The sequence below is a fragment of the Sipha flava genome, unplaced genomic scaffold (assembly GCF_003268045.1).
Source record: "Sipha flava isolate LNK unplaced genomic scaffold, YSA_version1 46_pilon_pilon, whole genome shotgun sequence".
NCBI classification, from domain to species: domain Eukaryota; kingdom Metazoa; phylum Arthropoda; class Insecta; order Hemiptera; family Aphididae; genus Sipha; species Sipha flava.
In genome coordinates this window covers 296765-321592 of record NW_020273250.1, presented here as the reverse complement: position 1 = coordinate 321592, position 24828 = coordinate 296765, and the positions used below count along the sequence as shown (strand labels likewise).

Sequence of the window (24828 nt, the reverse complement as noted above, 5' to 3'; positions counted from 1 at the left end):
TTAAGATTGTACTCGTATTATTATACTTAAGTATATAATATATTACATTATTTTAAAAATATATTAATTAATAAATTCTTACCGAATCATCGACAAAAGCTACATAAATGCATTATATACAAAGCCGTTTTAGGCTATGCAGGGGCCAATGAGCACCTGGAGCTTAGGGGTCTCTTTAGTAAACCAAAAATGGTGAGTAAAAACATCAAAAGCTTATTTTGTATGATGACTTTTGTGTAGCCAAAAAATATGAGTTATTAATTTTAAAGAAAAATCTTTTGAAGTAATGGGATGAAAAATAAAATATACCTAATGCAATCGCACACAATTAAGCGTTCATTATTTATTTGATATTAACATTTTAACATTGTTATTTATCTAACATTTTTTTTCTGCAACTAAGAATTAATTTTTTTTTATAGGCAGTCGTATTAATACGTTACACTGTAACAGATACAGATTAAAATTCAAAGCTGTAATTTCTATTATTCGGGGCCCCAGCCAGATGGGGCTCTTGGCCCGTGCCCCAAGGCCCATAGGGTAAAAATGGAACTGATTTTATACATATATAAGTCAAATACCACACACTCATTATTCCTTAAAAATAACTTAATGTACGAACTTAAAGTAAGATTAAGATTTTGATGTATTTTTTAACTATAAGTTTTCATCGACAGATATAAAAAAAAAATTAATTTTACTTTGGTGATACTAAAGTGCAGGACTTATTCCAAGGAGTTTTTTCAACTACACATTTTTTTTAAAATAAACCTATCAAAATAGAACTATTATCTTGAAATATAATATCAAATTATAGTTATAAATAGTAATATTTTCAGCATTTAGAAGGAATAATTTAAAATGTAATATTTTAAGATGTAATAAAATAATGAACATTCTTGTTTAAAACATCTTATTTTAATTAATGTCGTCTTTACTTTTTTCATTACATTTATATATATATATTACATGCAAACGTGAGCTCTGTGAGGTTTTGAAGCTATAAAACGAGCAAGTAAATAGTAATATTTTTAAACTTGTTGGGCTCAGATAAATAATATACTAATTTTGATAATGGAATTTTTTGCATATCTTCTGTTATAGTTTATCCCATTAATTCTATGTATTCCATATATAGATTTGCTGAATTTAAATCATTACTCAAAATGTTAAATGCATACTTAATGTTTGCATTACAATCGAGGTTAGCAACAGGTTGAATAGTAATAACAAAATATTGATCAATACATATAATAATATAATTCTACTAATTCTGTAGTACATCAACAAGAATTTACACATTGATTTTTTAAACATAAATTATTTTATTGGTATAATATTGATATTACAGTTGATCATTGATGTTAAATTAATTTTTATTTTGTGAAAACTGTAGACATGATATTTGGGGTTGTAATAATGTATTCTTGCGGTCCTGTGATATTTTCAGCAATAATATTCTTACGACTTCGTGTGACCCTCAGTTTATACCATTGCAGTATGATAAACAAAAATACATAAGTAGGTATATGTTATATGTAAAACTATACGTTTTTGTTCAAACCCCGATTACGATACACACCTTTTAGTTTCTCATTTTTAATATCAAACAGGGAACAAAAATCAAACTACTCAGTTTTCATTCCATTTCCATGTACGATGTTTTCCATAGATTTTAAAGCTCACACATACACGACGGTCTTAAACATCAATGTATAGTGTTTGTTGTAATTCTATAATCTGTACACTGTACACCGATCAAAAACTAATAGTGTGTGGCTATTTTATAAAACAATTTACTTATTGCATTATTCTTATATAAATCATAATCAGGCCTCAGAAGTTGTAGCATTAAAAATGTTACTTTTTAGCTCTAAAAACTCTAATATTTGCGCTATAAATAGCACGAAAAATCAAAAAATATGCATTTAACTTGAAAAAATGATCAATTTATTAGAAATAAAATGTCCTTTTACAAATTGTTGAGCTCACAATCTGGACTGGTTGAATTATAAACTGTTAAATTAATTGGTACTTGTTTGTTATCGCTTCTCCATAAATAAAAAAATATTTCCATGTATAATATTATTTTATTTTTAATATAACATTATTTCAATGTAGAATATTCAGAATATGTACTCGTATTATAATTTTAAATTTTAAATCAAATTTTTTGTATTTTTCAAAAATAGGTAATATAAAAACAAAAGCCTACAACATAAAAATAATAAAATGTAGTTTTCTAATTTCCTAAAATAGATCACAAACGATTCCGATAGAGATGTACGATATGCGATAAGCGCTATGCAATGTATGGTGGGGTGATAACAAACAAGAGTGGCGAGGCGATAAATTTTATACAGTGTACTGGCGGGGCATTAACAAATAAGTAACAATTAATTAAATGTGTTTGTAAAAGTGTACTTATAATTGAATTATTTTATATAAAATTGGAAATTACCCTGGATAAATTAAAACGTTTGATAATCTAATGCAAAGATACAATAAGGGAATAACATTGACGTCACTAACTATTTATACATCAAATTCTCGATGAAAACATAAAATAATAATTGACGAGGTCTATTTATTTCCAATAAATCAAATATTTTTTTAAAATATAATCAAGTAAATACCAATAATTATCAAGAAAATGTGATAATTTCTTTCATTATGTGAAAATATACCCAAAAATAGTACTATAAACCCCAAATTAGTAAAATAGCAATAAAACCGTAAATAGCAAAAATACATTTTGTGTATGATATCCAAGTAATTTGAAACATATTTGTATCTTACTTTGGATGTTCTAGAATGTACTAAAAAAAATATGCATTTGCCAGAACTTCCGAGCCTTGATCATAACCAAAAACTTAACACCTATAGGAACAACTAGTGGTATTATGCAATCGGTATGTTATGAATAAAACTTCAATTCAAACTTATTGTAAGGAACGCGATGTTGTCTCAACAGCGTATTGATGGGTTGTGAATCCTTTTGCATAAATTACTTTATAATAGAATTTGTTTGTTCGTTGTCAACGAGATAAATAAATATCTATTAATTTAATAATAGCCACGAAATTCTGCATAAAAACCAGCTACTATATAAATTATAATGCGAATATTAACATAACCAAACAAGATACCTAAATAGTAATACTTTGAATACCCCCCCCTCCCGAAAAAATCAGTAAAATATATCAAAGCACCTAAAATATGCATGCATTTAATGTGAAACGCATTATCCCGCCATCGTGATCAGATTTGACGGATTCTCGAGAAAATAAATTATATAAATGTATTGAAATGTAATGTAATAAAGCTTACTGTATATTTTAATTTTTAATACCTCCTCTATAAATAAGTATAACGAAAAATCAAATAAATAATGAACAACTTAATTCAGTTTTCCAGACAAAACCCACAACGATTCAAATCTATTATCTATAGTATAGATTCTATATAATAATTATTTTGAATAGGTATCTCGTAATAATATGAAAGCTAAATTTTTTTGGAGTTTACGGTAAGCAATTTCTATGACTTCTTTTATATATATTATTTTCAGATCTGAATGGAGTGTTTAGTACTAACTTATCAGGGAGATTTTGTTATAGTGCTTGAGCAGATGGATTGAAATTATTGGATTTTTTGCATGATACTTGGAGCGGTATTACTCCAAATGTATATACCATAATACCATAAAGAGTAGGTCAACGCTTTGTTTATAAAAATTTTAAGTTTCAGATTTAATTTGGATCTAATGAGAAGTTGAAGTAAATTTAACCTGGTTTTCAATTATTTTATTTTATCATATATATTATCTTTCCAAGTTAATCGTTTGTCAAAAATAAGCCCTAAGTATTTGACTTGGGTGGTTTAGGGTATTATTATAATCAACTGGTTGTAAAGTTTAACTGACGAACCGTTATCAAAACGAAGAGAGAAAATAATGAGGCTAGATTTGTTAGTATTAATTTTAATTTTTCATAGTGTGAACCAGTTTTCAAGTAAGTTGAAGGTAGACCATTTTTTCATACATATAACAAACTAAATTTGAAATTTTATATTTTGTAAATTGTTCCAAATTAATACATAACGAACGAATTATTTTTGTCAAAAGTAATTCGTTCGATATGTATCGATTTGAAGTCTTTTATAGTTTTTTTTTTATTTTTAAGTCTTTTACTCCTACTTACAGTTTACAGAGTAAGAATTATTAAACATTTTATAAAAATATGTTTGTCGACATAGGCTTTCCCTCATTATCTATAGTCGATCGTAAATATAGGTATTATAAAAACAATAAAAAAATAGGTACATTCACGCACAACTATATTTTGCCATATAACATAAAATTATTTTCTAAAAACCGAGTTGTAGGTAATTGCAAATCCCAAGGTGATTATTCATTAGCGAAGTAAACCTAAGGTAATGTAGTATTAAATTTACAATATTATGATTATATATGTATATTAAATTAATAATATGGACGATGGGTCAAACGAATATAATTTTTACGCTGCGTCTTTCTTAAACAAATAAGTTCTCATTATATTTTACGCATATTATAATTGTGTGGCTAAATAATATAATTAAAAATATGTGACCCAAAATTAAAATTAAACATGGGAATCCTTGTCAAACTTAAAGCTAATGTAGTGTTGAAAGGGAATTTAGATATGTGTAAGATATTTGCAAGAATACATATTAAGAAAAAAAAATTACAATGCAACACTCGCTGTCATAATTCAGTTGGCTTTAAAAATAAATAATAAAATATATATTACTGTAATTCCAATGTAGAAATATTAATACGTTTGCCTATGTCTTTTACTATCAGTTTTTAACCTTGAACGATCAAATATTTTTCCTAATGTATTGACTATTAAGTCATTTTTATTATTTTAAATCGTAATCAATAATATAATAATGATGAAATAAATTAAAGTTTTTAATTATAAGGTTATTAATTTTTCTATTTTATGTTTCATCATTTACCTTGTAATGTATTGATAGATGATAAAATAGATGTATAGGTCGACTTCAAATAATATGGGAAAGTTGAAATAACCTGACCTATGAAGTTAAAATTATTATTATTTTTATGGCTATTTACATGTAACTTTATACAAACTTTCCTATCGTGTTTACTTATTTCAACCAATACGAGTTTTCCCACATTTAATGATTTATAGTTGGTATAATGATTAATGAATCAATGTTGTAAAGAGGCATACAGAGATTGCTATATTATACATTAACATATCATTATTGATCATATCGAAAAGTGAACGAAAATAGCAGTAATAATAGATGTACAACTTTATGCGTAGTAGTGTAATACATATGTTAATTTATACTGTTACCTATAATTTTATTTTACTACCTATTTTTGAAACGATTTTTTTTGCACAGAACCGATGTTGTGTGATGAAATGTAGGTACGTTGATGTACGTATCTACGTGATTTCTATATTGTTTTTCCGCTCTTTGTTTCGTGTGCATAAGCGTGTTTATGGGCATGAGCGCATGTACTGAAGTTTTTGTGAAGCATTTCGTTTTGGATGGTAAAAATATTTTTAATAACTAAATTGTCTTAACGGAATTTTTATTTGCAGTATTATTTTATTACGAATCACAAGTTCATTCATTCAATATTATTATTGCAATGTGAAGGTAATTTTTCCTCCACGGTTCTCGGTATTCTAGTATCTATGTTCCCCACCATTGAATCGTACTACGTTGTACGTTATCAGTATCGATTTCATCGCTTAGAAGATAACCTTATTCATTGAAAGGTCGAATTCGTCAGATTTTTGTAGTCGCACCAAGAACTCGTCGACATTTTTCACATTTCATTCAAACAAAAACTATTTCAACATGTTGGGTTCCAAAGCCTTACGGGCCGTTAGGCAGTTTTCGACTACCGCCGTCAGACGAGAACATGCTTACGAAGGTCCCGGACACGTAAGTTGAAAAAAAAACTTATCTGATACTTTTGGGTAATACTGTAAAATGTCAAACACTCGTACGCCTCAAATAAATTACAATTTTTAATTTGTTCAGTTGCCTGATGTATCTTACTATGTATAACGAAATGTTCAACGCAATGCCGTAGAAATATCGGTATATATTTCAGAACAAATCTATGGCAAACTCATAAATTTAGAATTATGCTTTAATTTGATGAATAATGAGAATACATATTTCATAAATATTTCTAGTTTATTTTCACTATATTTTTTGTTTAAATCACAAGATTTATTGTTGTGTATACTTTTTATACTTTTCTATTGTAAAATGTGTGAGACACATTCTCATAAGATAACCTAAAAACCATGAAGATAAAACCTTATTTAAACTGTTATTATTCTATTCCAATATTTTATTCAACAATTTAATTAATGTTTGTAATATAATACTATTATATGTCATAAGATAAATTTATATATCTATTATTTAAAGGTAGTTGAGACTATTATAATTAGTTTCTTTTAAAACTATTAAGAACTAAACTAGTTATTTATTACTTTATGTGTAAAATAAAATTAAAAATATTATTATTTTATCTTTAAAAATTTTAGGATTCATTTATTAAACAAAAATTAATTTATTATTAAAATATTATACTTGAATTATTTAACTAACTTAGATGCTATAGTAGATAAGTTATTTTAAACTTATAATTCCCATTTATTGCTAAATATTTTTTGGTAAATTAAATCACTTAAGTTATTTTAACGTTAGTTACTTTATATAGATTATAAACATTTAGTTCATTATTTTTAATATGACTGTATGCATAGACAAGTATATTAAGTATTTAATTGAACATTAATTTAATTTTTAAAATATGAGTAATAATTATTAATTGTTCGTAATGTGTTTTACATATAAAGTATGACATACAATTCTTTATTTTCCATATTTTCTAATTATATTAGCTTATATAAATAGACCATGAATTTAATGTTCACCCAAGCCATTAGCAGTACATTTACCCTGACATTTTTCTTACATTTTTTGAACAGCTCAAATTTTATTTTCTATAATAAATCAGTCAATATTTTTCATTATGTGCAAAAAATGCTTATTATCATATTAACACTTTGAAAAATGACCAAGTTATTACTTATTATATCAATAAACAACAAAAGATAATAATTCAATTTTATCTATTTATTTCTGCACAATAAAATATTTTAACCCATACTTAAATTTTATTATTGTACAGTCTAAGTGTTAATTTAATTCTATTCATGTGTAATAATTTCATACATTTAAATATTATTTATAAATAATTTGATTTAAATTTTTTATGATTAATAAAATAAATAATTGCTCGGACTTAGGTTTTAAGTTGACTAATTTGATATTTATTGTTATCACATTTGCTATCCTAGTAATAGATTATAATGAAAAGATATTTTTTGTGTTTCAGAATTTGCCATTTGACGTTCAGAGCAAGTATAAGTTTACTTTATACACTGCTCTATTTTTCAGTTCAGGTTTTGGACTTCCATTTTTGATGGTGAGATATGTCAAGAAAAGGAGTGGATAATCTTTTATTTTCAAATTATATCAAGTAATTATTTATTTGTTTTATTAAAAAAGTGTTGAAACAATTTTAAAGTTTTGTTGATTTTTTTTAGGTCAACTAGAGCTTTTCATTCATTCCGCTGCAGAACATTTAATTATTCATAGTTGCATTTTTACTAATTCAAGTACAAAGATAGATACACTTACTAAGATGTTTTTCTGTTTATTAATGTTATTTCAATAAATAAATTCATAAATTTATAGTTTTATTTTTCTTCATTATTTAATAAAATAACAATTATGGTAACTTAAAAATATAACATTTGAGCATTTCCATAAGTTGTAAAAGTAATATACTTTTGATCTTTTTGTAGTCATAATTAGAATCCGGATTAAACTGTAATAGTTAAAATATTTTATCATATTATATCTAATCATGAAATATTTTAATTACTAAATGCGGATATTTCTGCTTTTTCATTTATTGAAATAAAAAAAGTATTTTCGGTGCTGTATTATATTATAAATAATTATTTTTATGAACAAATATGTATCTCCTATTTTTGTATTAAATAAGAAATAAGTCTATATAATATTTGTAGATTTTAAAACTGCTCATATCATGTAAGATAATACTTACTATATGCATGATCATTTATTTAATTGTGAATGAACTTAAAAAATAACTATGTCTATTAATTGTTTTCTTGCATTTAACAATTGATTTAAAAATTTCCCATAATAATCATATATATGAAAATTTAAATTTTTTTGACCTTAATTTATTTTAATAAGGTTTAAGAATAATATTTTTGTTATAATAATAATTTTAAAATATTTCAGTCCTTCTGTACAAACATATTTAGGTGTTTAATAAGAATATGATGTATCCGGATTCTAGTCATAACTTAAATATAGTAATATATATATATATATTTATTTACTTGGAAGTTCAATTAATAACTATGCCATAGTATTATTGCTATTAATAACAAAAACATTGAATTAAATAAATAATTTTTTTTTGAACTTTGATTAGCACTGTTCAGAGCTAATGGACCTAATTCTTCGATATTGATGCACTGTCCTTTTTTCATTTGTCTTTCGACACCAAAACTATCTTTTGCTAGTATACATAAATTCGTGGAACCCTAAGACAATTAAAATAATTTAATTATAATGCGATATAGTATAAAATACTTGCTGATTTACCCTAATAAAAGAATTTTTAATTGTTTGAGATCGTAAATTATAAGGAATTAATTTAGAAGAATTCCTTTCTTCTAATTTATTACCACCAGTAAATATTATAAAGTCTGCAATGTCTTCCTTGTTTTGTAGCACAAGCCAGTCAATTTTTATGTAACCACTTCCAGACCTATAATAATAATCATAAATTAATAATATAGTCAATAATTAAAATATTAAATTGGGTCCATTATAGTCTGGGTGTAATAAAAATATTGTTTTGTATAACAAAATATATCTATTTATTTATTTTTTAGTTTTTTTGTAGTTGGATGATCATTAAGTATTTAACAATACAACTGGACTATACACTTAAATAAATAAATTTATTTAGAACAATATATTATGTGGTAGACCTCATATTTATATATATATATACATGCAATATATGTATTTTATTAATTGTATTTAAAATTAATGTTAAACTAAAATCAAAATGTACCAGAAATCTACAATTAAATAGATAAAGAAAAATCTGATGGTTTATGAACATATATTTTTATGACTGATTTATGTTAAGGTAAGTCTTTGGTAAATAATTGGTATCACATGTTTTTAAATATAACAAAAAGATGTATAAGTTATTTATATATGTTCAACTACAATTCTCAATTATTAATGATTTAACGGTTTTTTGTACAATTAATGAATTATTTATCTAAAAATATGTTCCAAAAGTATGCCTATTTAGATTTTTTATAAAATTTACAATTTTTTGATAATTTTATTTATCTCTTGGAATTAAAGATGATTTTTAATTATTTTTCAATACAATTACAACGATTAGTAAATTTAGTTTTATTGATTTAGGCTAATCATAATCTTATACTTCCAAATTAATAACTAAAATCATAATTCTACTAAAAAATGAATCGAAATTTAAATATTATACGTCTATTGTAATTTACTTTTTTACGCCTCTGAATTTTACATCGGTTGTCGCAACAAATATATCATCATCGTCTTCTATTGAAGTATCGCAAATCAATTCATTATCACTTAGATCTGATATATAAGATACTTCCGATGTTAATAACTGTACACATGTAATGTTTGTCCACTGTGGATCTGGATTTAATTTCAAATTCAACATTCTTTTGACCGGAATTAGAGCACAATCGCATTCAATAGGATTGCCTAAATATTTAAACTATTAATTAATTATTCATTATAATATTATATAAAAATACCTACCTTTAAATGAAATCATAGGTCCTTTAGTAATTATTTTGGCCAAATCCGGAGGGAAATTATTAAATAGATTATTCTCTACGTCGAGGTATTTTAAATTTGGAACAAAACTAATTATTTCTTTTGAAAGTTTTGTTAGTTTATTATTAGACATCAGTAGCACTGACATATTTGTAGGCATGTTGCCTACCTTTTTCAATGTTTCTAAATTATTGTATGATAAATCCAATACTTGTAACGATGTTAAATTTTCGAGTACGCCTGAAAAAATATTTAATAGTGCATAAAATTAAAAAGGTACCTACTGACGAAGCTATTTATATTACCTGGCCGTATCTCATCAATAGAATTATGACTTAGATTTAGGTATTTAACTTTGCTGGTTCCAATCGTTATATCTTTTGTTACAATTGGTATTTCATTGTAACTTATATCGATAGATTCTAAGTAACTAGGCGTATACATATGGTTTGGAAATGATTTTTTGGTGAAAAAAGAAAACTGATTATGACTTAAATTTAACTGTAATAATTGTTTTAATAAATATTAAAAATGTCAAATAAAATATTCAAGATCCCTTGCTTACATGTTTGAGAGAAAGACAGTCATCCAATAAACTATTTGTCTTGTTGTCCAATGAACTGAGCTGATTGTACGACACATCTAAAGTTGTCAAAGATACTAAACCTATGTATAAAATATTCGTTAAAAAAATTGAATGAAATAAAAAGCTAAATTTAGAAGACTGCAATCAGTATATTGTATATACGAGTAATAAATATATAATATATATGTACACAGTGAACTATTATTTTTTGGGTTATAGAACAGTTTTAAAATAATTTCAAAGTCTGAATAAGTATATATTTAAACATTTTTTAAATCGATTTTAAACTTCTTTGTTTTAGATAAAATTGAATACCTATCCTTTGATTTTTGGCTTGAAAAAACTTACCTTTAAAAGCGCCATTTGGTATTTCAGTTAAACCATTTTCCGTCAAATTTAACAGCTGCAATTGCAATAGTCCATCGAAAGCCTGAGATTCAATTTGTGTAATATTATTTTGTGATAAATCTAGATAAAACACCACTGGCAATATGCCAAAAGCCTTAGAGCTAAGATGTGTAATACTGTTACCCTAAAATAAATAATGTTAGTTCTGAATTAATATATTATACATATGTTAGATCAACGAAAATGTTAAAATATAATATTACTCTTAGCGATAAATGCCTTGTTGAAACTAGTGGGCTCATTGCTTTAGCGGGAGGCATTGTAATAGAATTATAATCCAAATTTATACTCTGTAGAGATAAAAGTTTTGAAAATGACCCACTGTCCAAACTATCACCTAATATATTGTGACTTAGATCCAATGAAAGTAATGCATTCATCGATGGCCAAGCTCGGTCGGGTCCTATGTCTTCAATTTTATTGTGGCTTATAGTTAGACTTGATAGCGATATGGGTATAGTGGGTATTTGCGTAATCTCGTTATGTCTTAAATCCAAATGACTCAAGGACGACATTTTTACAAATGTTGCAGCATTAATTCTTTTTATCGAATTGTGATGTAAAAATAATTCAAGTACAGTCGGTAGAGTGCCGAACGTTGTGGACTTCAAATCTTCCAGTGCATTGTAGCTAAGGTTGATGAATCGCAGACTGAGAAGTGGCTGAAATACGGCGGAACTTATGGATTTTATACGGTTGTAGCTAAAGTCCAATGTATGGAGCTCGAACAGTTTTGGGAACGTTCCTTTAGGAATAGTTCTAATCTTATTGTGTGTTACGTTTAAGATTTTAATACCCGCCATGTTGCCAACTGGTACCTTTAAGTTATATAATAATAAATAGTTTAAAACTAAATATTAAAAATACTTAATATATAAACTCGTATTCCATAAATTGTATTTTAAACTTGTACCTACTTACACAACACTTTAGATTTCTACATTCTCACTTATATTAAATATTTGTTACATTATAATAAAAATAAATAATAAATATCTTGTTTAAGAATAAAAATACACCCGAGTATTTTTATTTTTCAAGAAAGCATAATGTTTTTATGATTTTTATACGTCTTAATTATCGAGTGAATTAGAAAAACTTACTTGAGACATATCTGTTAAGTTATTATACGATAGTTGCCATACAGTGGCATACGTGTTATTGTCAAACACCGAGCTTGCCATATTAGAAATTGAATTATATGACATGTCCAACATTGTAATATTAGCACAATTTTCAAACGCTCCACTGTCGATTTCTGATATATTGTTTTTAGACAAATTAATGTGAACCAAATAAAGATTTTTAAACGATAATTTCTCAACTTTGGTAATTTGGTTTTCAGATACATCGATGATCTATAAGATAGTATAATGTTGCAGTATTTATATAACAAATAATTAAATAAAATTATTTACATCAAATATGATTTTTTTAATAAAAATTAAGGGTATATAATAATTATTATTAATTTATATGATCTAATGCAATATTTTAATTGTTTGCAAAATAAATAAATAAACCATTACTTACTTCAACGTAGTTTTGACCAGAAAACATTTGATAGTCGATAATTTTCATTCGATTCCTAGCCAAATCTATTGTTCCTATTCTCATCATGGACGAAAATGTTCCTCGATCAACTTGAGAAATTTCATTATCGCTAAGATACAATCTTCGAAGAAATCGTAAACCACGAAATAGCTCAGAGTCTAATCTTGTCAATTTGTTGGAACTCAAGTTTAAAATACGTAACAATGTATTTCTTGCAAAAGCTCCTCTTTACCAATAAATATAAATAATACCATTTTTATTTCTGTACTTTATACAGTATTAATCCTGTTATAATTTTAAAATTAAATTAAATATTACCTGGTGACAGAAGGCAATGAGTTATTAGCTAAATTTATTGACACAAGTTTCGTTAAATCGCTAAAATGGGATGAATCTATTTTAGTAATATTATTGTTGGATATGTCTAATGTTTCTAAATCCCTCAATCCTTTGAACTGATTCTTTTGCAGTTTTTCCAATCTATTACCTTGCAGATCTAGGTACTTTAATTTTTTACATGGACCTAACGAGTCTGGAGACAATGAAGTTAATTTTCCATTTGTTATATGTAATTTTTCTAAACGAGTTGGCAATTGACTAGAAGTGAAAGCGTTGGTTGGAATATTAAATATCGCATGTTTATCCAAGTTTAATACTTTTAAATTTCCCAATATCTATAATTTTTATATAATATAAAACAGTATTATTTCTATAAAAAATAGTTTTCATTCAAAATAATAGATTTAATAATTACCTTAAATGCTCCAGAAGGAAATTCAGCTAATTTAGAATTTACTATGTGTAATTCAAAAAGCGTGTGGTTAATTCCGAAGAATAATTCATCATCCAGTAAATGTATTGGCGTATCTTTTATAAAGAGCCGGTTCACAGGAGTCGAGTAAAATATATCTCCAAATAAACGACCTTAAAAATATAATTTACATAATACAGTATATTCGTACGTATCATAGATACTGATGTATTATGTTATTAACACCATTAAAGTACCTAATATACCTAAGGTACTAGAAGCAATTTAAATCTAAATATTTTAGTGTAGATTTACAAGTATTAGTATTTAATAATTATATAAATGGTATTCAGATAACCATATATATAAGACTATTGGCGTAATTTCGCTAAAATTCAGGGAGTACAAAACTAATTAGGAAATTTACAAACTTTCAACAAATTGTCAAAATCCTTAACTTTGCAAATATATTTACTACTTTTAACTTAATTCCAGTTCCTTGATAAAAATTGTATACATTATACACAATTTAGTATCTATTATCATTAATATGAATTAAGTACATTTTATGATATAAGTAAAGAAAAATTAGTTAACACCTTATAATTTATTTTTACTCTCATTCGTTTATTATACTCTGATTATCAGTTGATAATGTTCGTCTATCATTATCGTAAATTCAAAACAAAAATCATGTTTCCATAAAAGATATAATATAAATATTTATATTTGTATAATATTGGTGATTTTTTTGGATGTACACCACTTCATTATAAACCCTCGACCCACCATTGCACTAGTTATACATTATAAATATAGAACATTTAGGGGGGTGCAATTTTACAGTTTTGCACCCCTCAAAAAAACTAGGGAGTACAAGTGCATCCTTTTGCACCCCCGAAATTACGCCTATGTATAAGACCTATATTTCACCTGTATTATAAGTATATCACCATATCTATGAAAAATTTTAATAATTTGTGGGCGGAATGCCTCAATATAAAATACATTCAAAATATTTAAGAAAAATTATTATATCTACACCAATGTATTAATTTGATGTTATATTTTACCAATGTTGCAAGACGATATAGTCAAATTGTCCACAACGACGTCACCAAGCGATGCAACGTTAGAAAGCCCGACGGATAATGTGGCCAAATTACTGTTTTCGCAATGTAATGCTAATCCATAGTCAGAATCTGCTACACAACGACAAGGATGTAACGCCAGTTCAGATAAACTGCCTATTTTTGGACACCTGTACTTGGGTCCCGGTTCAATGTATTCACCATTTACGTAGTACACGTAAACAATCAAAATTAAAAATATGTGAATCGACATATTTTTTAGGTACCTAAAAAAAAAGTTTTTTTTAATCGTTAGTGTATTGTGTATAAATTATCTATAATATATTAAGTTAAGGTTTATTTCTATAATATTTAACAGTTTACAATTAAATATTTTAAAGAAGCTTCAAGAAAGCAAAACGTTTAAATGTATCGATGCTTTCAATAGTTTATAATTTTCTATTTATTTACTTATTTAAATATAATATTGCAATATGCCTAATAATTGAAATTTATCAATTCTTTAGTCGTAATAGACCATACATAATAATTTTAACACCATATTAAGTAGACACCATTTTGATTTAAATATATAAATGATTGTATTTTTTAAAATTATTTCCTATAATAATCCTATTTAAAGTTATCTTTTCATTTGTTAATAATAAAATAAATACTGGTTTTATACGTTATACGTCATATAATTAATAGTTTATTTATTTTATTTAATAATTTATAATAAAACGTATAAAAATTTCACTGACCATTTCCATAAAAATGTTTTTATTCTGTTTTAAAAAACTAAATAATATATATCACGCTACCTTAATAATAATCTAACAACACTAGTTATTAAATATATTACCAACTAAATACCATAAATTATTATTGTTTTAAATTATTATATTTGTATCACTGTTAGTTATAAAATAAATTATAAATTATGATCATGGAATTTTCAATTTAACAATTTTTCACTATTATAAATGGTTAGTCGTTAAGTAGGTACCATTAAAAATGTTATACAATTTAAACATAGGTACGCATAAAGAAACGTAAAAAAGATGATATGTTTATGTTCTAGAAAGTTCTATTAAAATCACACACTTATAATTAAAATAAAATAAATCTTTAAACTTTGTTCATACATGTCTATTATAATTTATATTTTATTATTAAATGAATGTCTGCATGTAGTTATATACATGTATAGGTAGATACCTATATTATAATCAAATGCTCTGTCGTGGTAAATCGTATCCATAAGTCATAACATTTTTATTTATATGTATTTTTGTCGTAACTGAAATATTGTAATTAGTAATACGTACTAACCTGTTTTTCTAATAAACAACGATTTCATTGTCCATCATATTTCCATTCTTAGAACTACTAACAAATTTTCCTTCTCAAATATTCTTCGTGTTATCTATACAAATTGTAAGCGGATACGATAATAAATATTACGATAAAGGATATCTTACTGAATTCGTTCCGTGTCCAGTGAACATATTGCACTGTTATAGAATTCTACGGGTTTGTTAACTCTAGTGAGAACGGATACATTTAAGCTATATATGTACGGTAGGGGTAATGTCCTCGAAGGAGGAGAAAACCAGTCGATGTGTTCATTTTCCTTTCACTATTTGTGCGTCATAACTCATCTATATGCGCTACATTATCCGTAACAAAAATGATCAGTGAATTACATTTTTAAGGCTAAGATTTAAACCGATGATATAAATTACTTTATTAGTGCATTAAATGTCTAGACAATATAATTCTGTGTCCGTACTGTACTAATTACATTACCTAAAAGTTACAACTACTATGATTTTATTTTAAAAATCTTACTCATGTTCAATAAACTTTGATTTTCGAACATATTATAAAAATAACTAATATTTACGAGCCTTAAACAATTAAACATTAAAAAATTATGACTATATGAAATGAGCGAAAATTCCAGTTTTATTTTTATTATCTAGCAAGATTTAAAAAGAAATACTAAAAATAAAAAATGCAGGTGTTATTGACTTTAATTACCACACATTTGATTTTATAATTTTATTTATATAGTACGGTTTTTTTTTTTATTTAATTATTCCTTAAATAAACAAAATTATACATAATGAGAATGGTTCTTGAATTTTACAAATTTGTACTTCAAATAAAAATAAACAAATATAAACAATAATAATAAATATTGTTTTATAAACTTAGAAAAAAATATACTTTAATTTATTACATAAATATATTTTTGATACTAGACAGTTACACTAAAAAATAATTTTTAAAGTCATTTTTATTTTATTTACGTGTCATTATCACATATTATACAAAAATAACAAATTTAATATTTTTTTCTGAATCATATAAAGTACAATTTTAAGTACAACTATTTATAATATTTATAATCAATGGTACAACTAATTAATTTTAATATATATATATATATATATAGGTAGTGCATTTGTTAGTAAAGCATTATTATTCAAATGTATCCATAGGTAAGCACAAATCTATACTATCTTTAAGCAACAAAATGTATTATTTTGAAATATTTGATTGATGAAAAAAATTCAAATAATTTTAACAAAAGAATATAAGTGAAATATTACCTGATGATCACATTTTTACCGAGCTTAGTTAATTTGTTTAATCAACCGGTATCGGTTTTTATTTTCAGTGCCATACAGTGGCGCCGAACACGTACTTTTATAGGACAGTTCGCCCCTTCATTTAACTATGGTGATGGGTATCTGGTGTTCGGATGGGTATGGGTAGGGTTGAGTGGATACATTTACACTTTAGTTAATAAATCTTAAGAATGTACAAATTAAGTGACAGTCGATCCGTAGATGGTAGGATATTATGATTCGATAGAGCAATTCGCCTATCAATGCATATCTTTAAACCATATCAAGTATAAAGACGTACATTGATATTTATATCTATTTCGCACACATAATGAAGCTAAACGCCTCTCGGTTTTCAGTGTTAAAAGTGATTATATAGCACGCAAATACATCTTTTAAATATTTTAAGATAGTTACTTAAATTACCAATAGCCCTGTGAAACATTTTTGAAACATCTTTTTTTGAATTACAGTTGTTTAAAAAATAAAATAAACGGTTTTTTGTTTTACATTTCTTTAATTTTAATAATGTATTTAATATTTAAATAATTAAATCTATATTTGTATAGGCTTCAAATTGATAGTGTTTTTTTCTAAAACTACTATGAAGTAGGTAAGCAATAAATAAGGTAAATAGGTAATAATTAATATTCATGGTAATAACAAATTTTTATACTTTGCCCCACCAAATAAAATACAAGTCGGCGCCACTGGTGCCATATTGTATGGTCTAAATTGTATAATTGCTATCAATATACTTGCGATAACCATAGGCGTACGCAGACCTATATTTTAGAGGGTGCCTACGATACTTTTAGGCCCTATACTTGTAAGCATATTAAATAAATTATAATGTATAAGTAATTAAATAAACATAATTTTAATTATTTATTTAATATTGTGCATATTTTAATCCTAATAAATATATTTTCCTTGATTATCGTATATTTTTCTCAGATAACTTTTGTAGTCAATTGTTGTTGTTATATTATCATAATTTTTTGTATGAACATTTTGTTTTATTTTTTCTATTACCAAACATCGATTACTTTTTACCAAATATTTTAGAATAAATTACATTTAATTTGAGTAAGATTATTTATAATACAGGCCCCTTACTCTTAGACTTAAATTTTAGGGCCTCACTTAAATTCTTTCGGGGGGTGCTCGGACACACCCGGCATTCCCCATGCGCACGCCTATGGCGATAACAATAAATAAAATATGGATAATATGAAAACAAAAGAAAACTTTCAAGTCCTCCTAATACCTAATAATATTTGTTGAACCTTTTTTATTTAATTTTGTACATTGTTTGAAAAATTTAATAGCTTGGGATCTGTGGGATTCTTTTTCATAGAGAATAAAAAACTAACCAAAGAAATTAAGTTATGAATTCTTTCATTATTTAAACATACTAGGACTTACTCATTTTGACTAGTTAACTGTAATTGAACAAAAATAAATTTCTTGCTAGAAATAGAACCTTTATTTACCGTTTTTCTAAGTTTTCTGTGATAAATAACTCAATTATCAATATAAAACGTGTATGTACATACTTATTACAAAGTCTGAAAAGTTGTTATATTTTATGTTTACTTTCGTGTATTACAGAAAATATTAACTAACATGCATAGGCGTATCCAGACTTTTTTCGTAGAGGATGCAACAGGCGCGGATCCAGAGGGTGGGCTGGGTGGGCCCGAGCCCACCCAAAATTTTCAAAAACAATAATTTTAATTTTGAATATTGGCATTAAAATTGATTTTATCAAATATATCATATAAAACGTATTAATCGTGCATGGTAAGTAACAAAACAGCAATATATCTACCTTTTATAATAAGTTATTATTAATAACATGTAATTGTCCGTGTGATTAACGTGATTTTATCTAAATATCGATTGTCGTCGTTCGAACGCTAATGGAACCCCGATAAGATATAATAAGTGTACGTAGAACTGAACCCTACCCGACCAGCAAATATTGTTAAATGACACACGTGTACTCGTAATATTATCATATCTGAGATTCTAAAATCCTGTTTTATTTTATTTATAAATACTTTTTTTATAGGCCATGAAACATTTTCTTGTTCCCCTTTTACAATCGGATCAATCTGTTATTGAATCTGTTACTTCCAAAAAAATTCGTAAATCTTCTACTTCAATAGGTGTCATTGATCGCGATGTTCAAAACAATATTTTTGATATTAGTCAAAACGTTGAAAAAGGGCCAAATCAACCCAACATTACGTTTACGTTTTCAAGACGAAACATGGGCGGAAAACAGAGATCATTTAATATTTCATGGTATTCAAAATACGAATGGCTAGAATATTCGAAAATGAGAGATTCATTAAATAAAATCATAATTTTATTGTATTTTCTTTTGTGGTTAAGTTTATGGGCCCGCTCAAAAAAATATTCCTGGATCCGCACCTGGGATGCAACCCTAACAATAATAATTCTTACTAACTCAATAAGTTTCTCTGAGTAAATTTTAACCGGTCTTTCATTAAATGAGTATATTCACGGATTATACGATAAAAATTAAAATAATTCTAGGACTTTTTCTAAAAGACCTTTTAAATATATCCATTATGCTTTTTTAATGTATCCGACGAGATATTTCATCTGGGCAGACATGGGCGTAGCTTGGTATTATTTGTGGAGGCTATATTATAGGACTAGAAAAATTTATTCCAAAAACTCCTTATCTTTAGTTTGAATTAAAGCGAAAGAGAACATTTCTTAGAAAAAACAATTTATAGGTGTCTCATTCTTTACTTGGCATTTTATTTTACAATACATAAAAAAAAAAAACAATTCATTTTCAGTTATTAAACTAAGTTTTTTTTTTTTTTAAATAATTAATAAAATATCTTCTTTCAACAGTTAATTGTGTTTGGTCCAATTTTTTAAAACACCATCAACTAAGCGACATAACATTGTTACTGGGCGATATTTGTGTCACCTAGTTAACACGTTTAAAAAATGCACTGAATAAACATACAAACATTTGTGACTACAGACAAATTTTGGTGCAATACAAAATTGTAACACAAATAATTTTAAGGAAAAACTAATATAAAAATTTCAAAACATCCATAGAATATCGATGTTTTCTTCGATATATCAAAGACTAAACATAAATAGTGAAACATCGATGTATCAAACATAAACCTCGATGTTTTAAAAACATATATGTTTTTTGTCAACCTCCAGTATTTACGTTTATATTTTTGTTTTTATAGGTAGTTTAATTTGAGTTGGTCCTGTTTCCAGGTTCCCTAAGTTTAACAGAAATGAGTCATTTAATGCAATTTCAGAATGCCCAGGTTGAATATTGTTAAGATCATCAGGTATTATCGAATTATTGATTTTAATTTTACTATTTATTGGATTTGGATCATCCACTGCATAGTCTTCGTTGTCTCTAGTTGGTGGTAATGTTTTATTGTCAAGCTTTTTCTTTACATTAAATATACTGAACATTTTAAAAAAAAAAAAAAAAAAAAAAACCAAAGATATTAAAATGAATTAAAAATTAATGAAATAATATGTTTTATAGTAAAATATAATTCAGACGTGTGTGTGATTAGCAATACACGAACAAACAACAAAGGCAGACCATTCATCACGCTTCATCTCTCAGGGGGTGCAAGTGCATACTCTGCCGCCCCCGTGGAAACGCCTATGCAAACATGATACATCAACATTATGTAAGAAATCCTAACCATAAATGTAAAGTAAAAAGTACTTACACAATTAAAAGTTATCGATAAATGCTACAAGAGCAAAAATAAAGTAGATAATGTCTGTGATCAGAACTATACTTAACAATACGATTTTAATACAAACATTAAAGTATAAATAAAAATAAGTAAAATATAAATCAAAAATCATGTAATTTTTGAATATACAATAATAAGATTTAATTATTATTCTTGATTTATTATATACATTTTTATTTTTAAGTAAGCTATAAAAAAACTTTTTCGAATGTTAAACCGGGACTGGAATCTATGAATAACACAAATCATAACGATAAAGATAAAATAAATAAAAGCAAATTTCAAACCTTAAAGTAGGTAATACATTTTCTTATCAATCATTACTTAATTAATAAATAGAAAATAGATAAATATTAATAACAATAACATAACAGTAAACTAGATTGAGTAAATCACGATTTGGATAATTTATTAAGAATTTAGGTTAGGTATACCTAAAGTCATCATAAAAATTTTAGAGCCTGGAGAAAATTAATTTGGGGCCCCTAAATCACCACAAAAAATACACACCGTGCTTTCAAAGTCGTTTAAATGCATCGATACAGTGTATTATATTTTTAATAACTTCTTAACAGTATATTACCAGTTACCATATTTGATAAAAATTAAATTTATTCCTAGATAATTATTAACAGCCATAGAAAATAAGAACTTAGATGTTTTCTCGTCAATACTTGCAATAACGAATTTTTACGTCAATTTAGATAAAATTATATAATTCTTCACACTCTAGCAATAACAATAATAAATTACATTTATAGCTATTTAGACATTAGAAAATGTACCTAGCTTGTATACTAAAATATAAATTTGAGTTTATTTTATTTTATTAAATTTATTAAAATGTTATAAAGGAAAATAGTTTAGAAATATTATATTAATATTTATATCTCTAATAAGTATCGCCGAATATTTCTAATCTTGACTTTTAGTTGGTCCCCTTTAAATTTTCCTAGATTGGGGCCTAGGGAAAAATGGTCCCGTTGTTTTCCCCTCTGGATGACGGCCTTGATTATACCTATTATCGATTTAAGAAAATTGGTTCGGATATATCATTATTTTGTTTAAATTTATAGCACCTACTTTATTGTAATCGTTTGCTTGATAAAAATCGGCTTTCAACAATAAATTGTTGTTGTTTCTAATCGTTTTTATTAATTTGAATGCAAACGTTTACAATAGTTACACTAATCAAATAATATTATTCTAACTAGGTATATCTATAGTACATAAATAAGTAAGAGTGTATTCAAGTGCATAATAAAGAAAAATAAATCAACAGTATTGTTCCAGAAAATTCCCAATAATTTAGTAACAACATTTTCAAATAAAAACAAATACTTAAACTTCCATGCACAAAAAATAATCAAAGATAATTTTTGCATCATTACATAGGCGAAAAATAACTAAAAAATGTACACCGATAAATATATAGATAACTTGACAACTGTTAGTCTCGGGTCAAAAAAATGTATAAAGTAAATATAAGTAAATATATAAATATATATATTGTATACTTTTATATAAAATATATAAATAGTTTATACAAAAGTATACAATGGAAAAAGAAAAATTTAAACACTGTGAGAATGATTTGAACTAGAAGAAAAAACAATTATAAATTTATAAACCTTCGAGTGTTGCACATTCACTTACTCAATAAACGATTTAATATTTGAATCAGGTAACTTTAATAGAAAAATATATGCTTTTTAGTTGAATTTTTATATGAATATTTTCATATAATTTTTATAGTTAATGTTAGATTTTATTTGATGGTTACAGTCACATACATATCTCATATTTGTTACCATAAGCTTCATAACCCATATCAGCCACATCGTTTAGGAGGCATAGTCTTGTTCCCTAGACATTTTGACCGTCATATTGTTGATTAATTAATTTATAATGAATAGTAATCAAATTCTCTAAGAAAGTGGTTAGTATTACTTTTAAATTGAGGTTTTGCAATCAAATTAATGAAAATCATAAAGTCAAAAAATAAAAATCTTAAAAAAAATATCTTTTGGTTTAACAGCTAATTTACGTTCAAAAAACTACTTTTAACAATTTATTTAATTTTTTTTTATTTATTGAAACAACATGAAACTATAATAAAAGCATACAGAAAATGAAATTAATTTATCAGAAAGTAATTAGAAACAAACTTAATAATACTTAAAAACAAACAGGATATTGATTTATATGAAATATATCATTTAATAATAATAATTTATAAATCATAAATTTAATTAATATCAAATTTATCAAAAAATATCACAACTAGCTCAGAATTAACAATTGCATACTACCTACATATATATTTACTTTTTATATATCAAACAATATTGCCCCCTCTCCTGGATAAAAAATCAAATCCACGGTGGATTATCCACCTATGACACATGAAAGTATCTACGTACACATTACAATAATCGTTTATCGAATCTGCATGAACTTTAAATGCGTACCTCCCTATGTAGTGCAAAGATATGTTCAATTATCTCACACGATTATATTTTTACTTTTATTTATACTGTATCAAATATGTAATGCGCAAGGATCTCCTATTTTATGTTTATATATTACTGATAAACACATTTAATTTGTTTAAAATATACTTACATTATATATAAACAGACGGAGTGAACCAGTGACTAATTTATAAAAATTATGTTTGCATAGAAAAATGTATTTTTGTTATCATTAACATGTTAACATGTTTAACATGTTTTTTATGTTTTTAATTTAACTTTCACCACCGAAAATGACCAGGTAATCAAAATTAAAAAAAAAAGTATAAGTAAGGTTGTTTATTCGGCAAATTTTCCGCTATAAGCATGTGCTATGCTTGATAGTAAATCCACTTCCAGTTTCAACACAATGTAAGTAAAGTAAAACAATTGATTCACCCCAATAATATGGTTAATTATAATATTATGATCACGATTGATTAAAAAATAATGGTGGGTAACTCTGGTAATCGATGAGTAAATAAATGTAGTTAGTGACATTTTTTGATGATCAATCTTAGCAAATCTAAATTTAGTGTGTTAAAGAAATATTTGGATTAAGTTTGTATATTGTAATTTTATGAACCTATTGTGGACTTTGCAAAAGTACAAATGATTATTTTACTATAGAGGAGGATCGTAAAATATACACTTAACAAAATTACATGATTCAATTATGTATATATTCCTACAAAATGATAAAAACTATATGATAAATTTCTTATGCACATAGGCGGTACTAGACCCTCTTGGTAGGGGGGGACAGGAAATACTTTAAGTAAAATATTAACATTATTTTGTCTAAATCTTTAGACCTGCAATACTATAAAAAAAATATTTTATTGATAACTGTTTTAACTTATTTCAAATGAAATTATTTTGTAAAATGAATAATACACTTACAAATATCTACATTTATATTATTTTATCTTATAAAATTTTGAAATAATAACTTACCATAATTTACCTGTGATGGTTCTCATAGGCGGACCCAGAGTGATACATTTGAGTGTGCCCTGTCATTTTTTTCAAAATATAAAGGGGAGGCTATAAATACTTATGTATAGACTATATTATGATTTAAATTCTAAAAATAAAGGCTTCATTAATGATGTAAAATTGGTATAATGTACACATAATTATTATTTTAGACTTAGTCTGAACACTTGCAATATTACTTACAAAAAACTAAAATTTAATTAATGTGTATGCACATATATTCTCAATTGTAAATATTCAATTTTTTTTATTCGCATTATTCACATAAGGGTGTGCCAAGGCACCCCTGTACACCTTGTAGAGCCGCCTATGATGGTTCTTGTATGAAAAATTCGTATAAAGTTTTTATTTTTTTACTTTGGTTTATGTTCATAATTTTTATTATCCAAAAAACTCAAGAATACTAAATAAAATACACACTTCAAATTAAAATATAAAATCATACAAAACGTTTGTGATACAGATTATAATAAAGTAATAATATTGGTTCATAATTTGTCAATGAT

At 25.7% G+C, this 24828-nt stretch overlaps 2 protein-coding genes across 2 annotated transcripts; one reads left to right on the top strand and one right to left on the bottom strand.

Annotated features, from left to right (window-relative positions):
* The first annotated feature begins 5767 nt into the window (after nucleotides 1-5767).
* On the top strand, nucleotides 5768-7814 carry LOC112689770 (cytochrome c oxidase subunit 7C, mitochondrial-like). The gene is made up of 3 exons (XM_025563617.1): nucleotides 5768-5973; nucleotides 7448-7591; nucleotides 7659-7814. The coding sequence occupies exons 1-2, from the start codon at nucleotides 5887-5889 to the stop codon at nucleotides 7565-7567; spliced, it is 207 nt and encodes a 68-aa protein (XP_025419402.1). The 5' UTR covers nucleotides 5768-5886; the 3' UTR covers nucleotides 7568-7591; nucleotides 7659-7814.
* A 652-nt stretch (nucleotides 7815-8466) lies between these two features.
* LOC112689774 (toll-like receptor 7) lies at nucleotides 8467-15906 on the bottom strand. Its single transcript, XM_025563620.1, has 14 exons — nucleotides 15710-15906; nucleotides 14378-14661; nucleotides 13308-13477; nucleotides 12872-13227; nucleotides 12533-12779; nucleotides 12103-12357; nucleotides 11203-11817; nucleotides 10940-11123; nucleotides 10571-10671; nucleotides 10311-10506; nucleotides 9988-10245; nucleotides 9702-9930; nucleotides 8758-8923; nucleotides 8467-8696 (listed from the first exon to the last, which is right to left on the bottom strand). Exons 2-14 carry the CDS (start codon nucleotides 14646-14648, stop codon nucleotides 8502-8504), a joined length of 3243 nt encoding a protein of 1080 aa, XP_025419405.1. The 5' UTR covers nucleotides 14649-14661; nucleotides 15710-15906; the 3' UTR covers nucleotides 8467-8501.
* Nucleotides 15907-24828: the final 8922 nt, after the last annotated feature.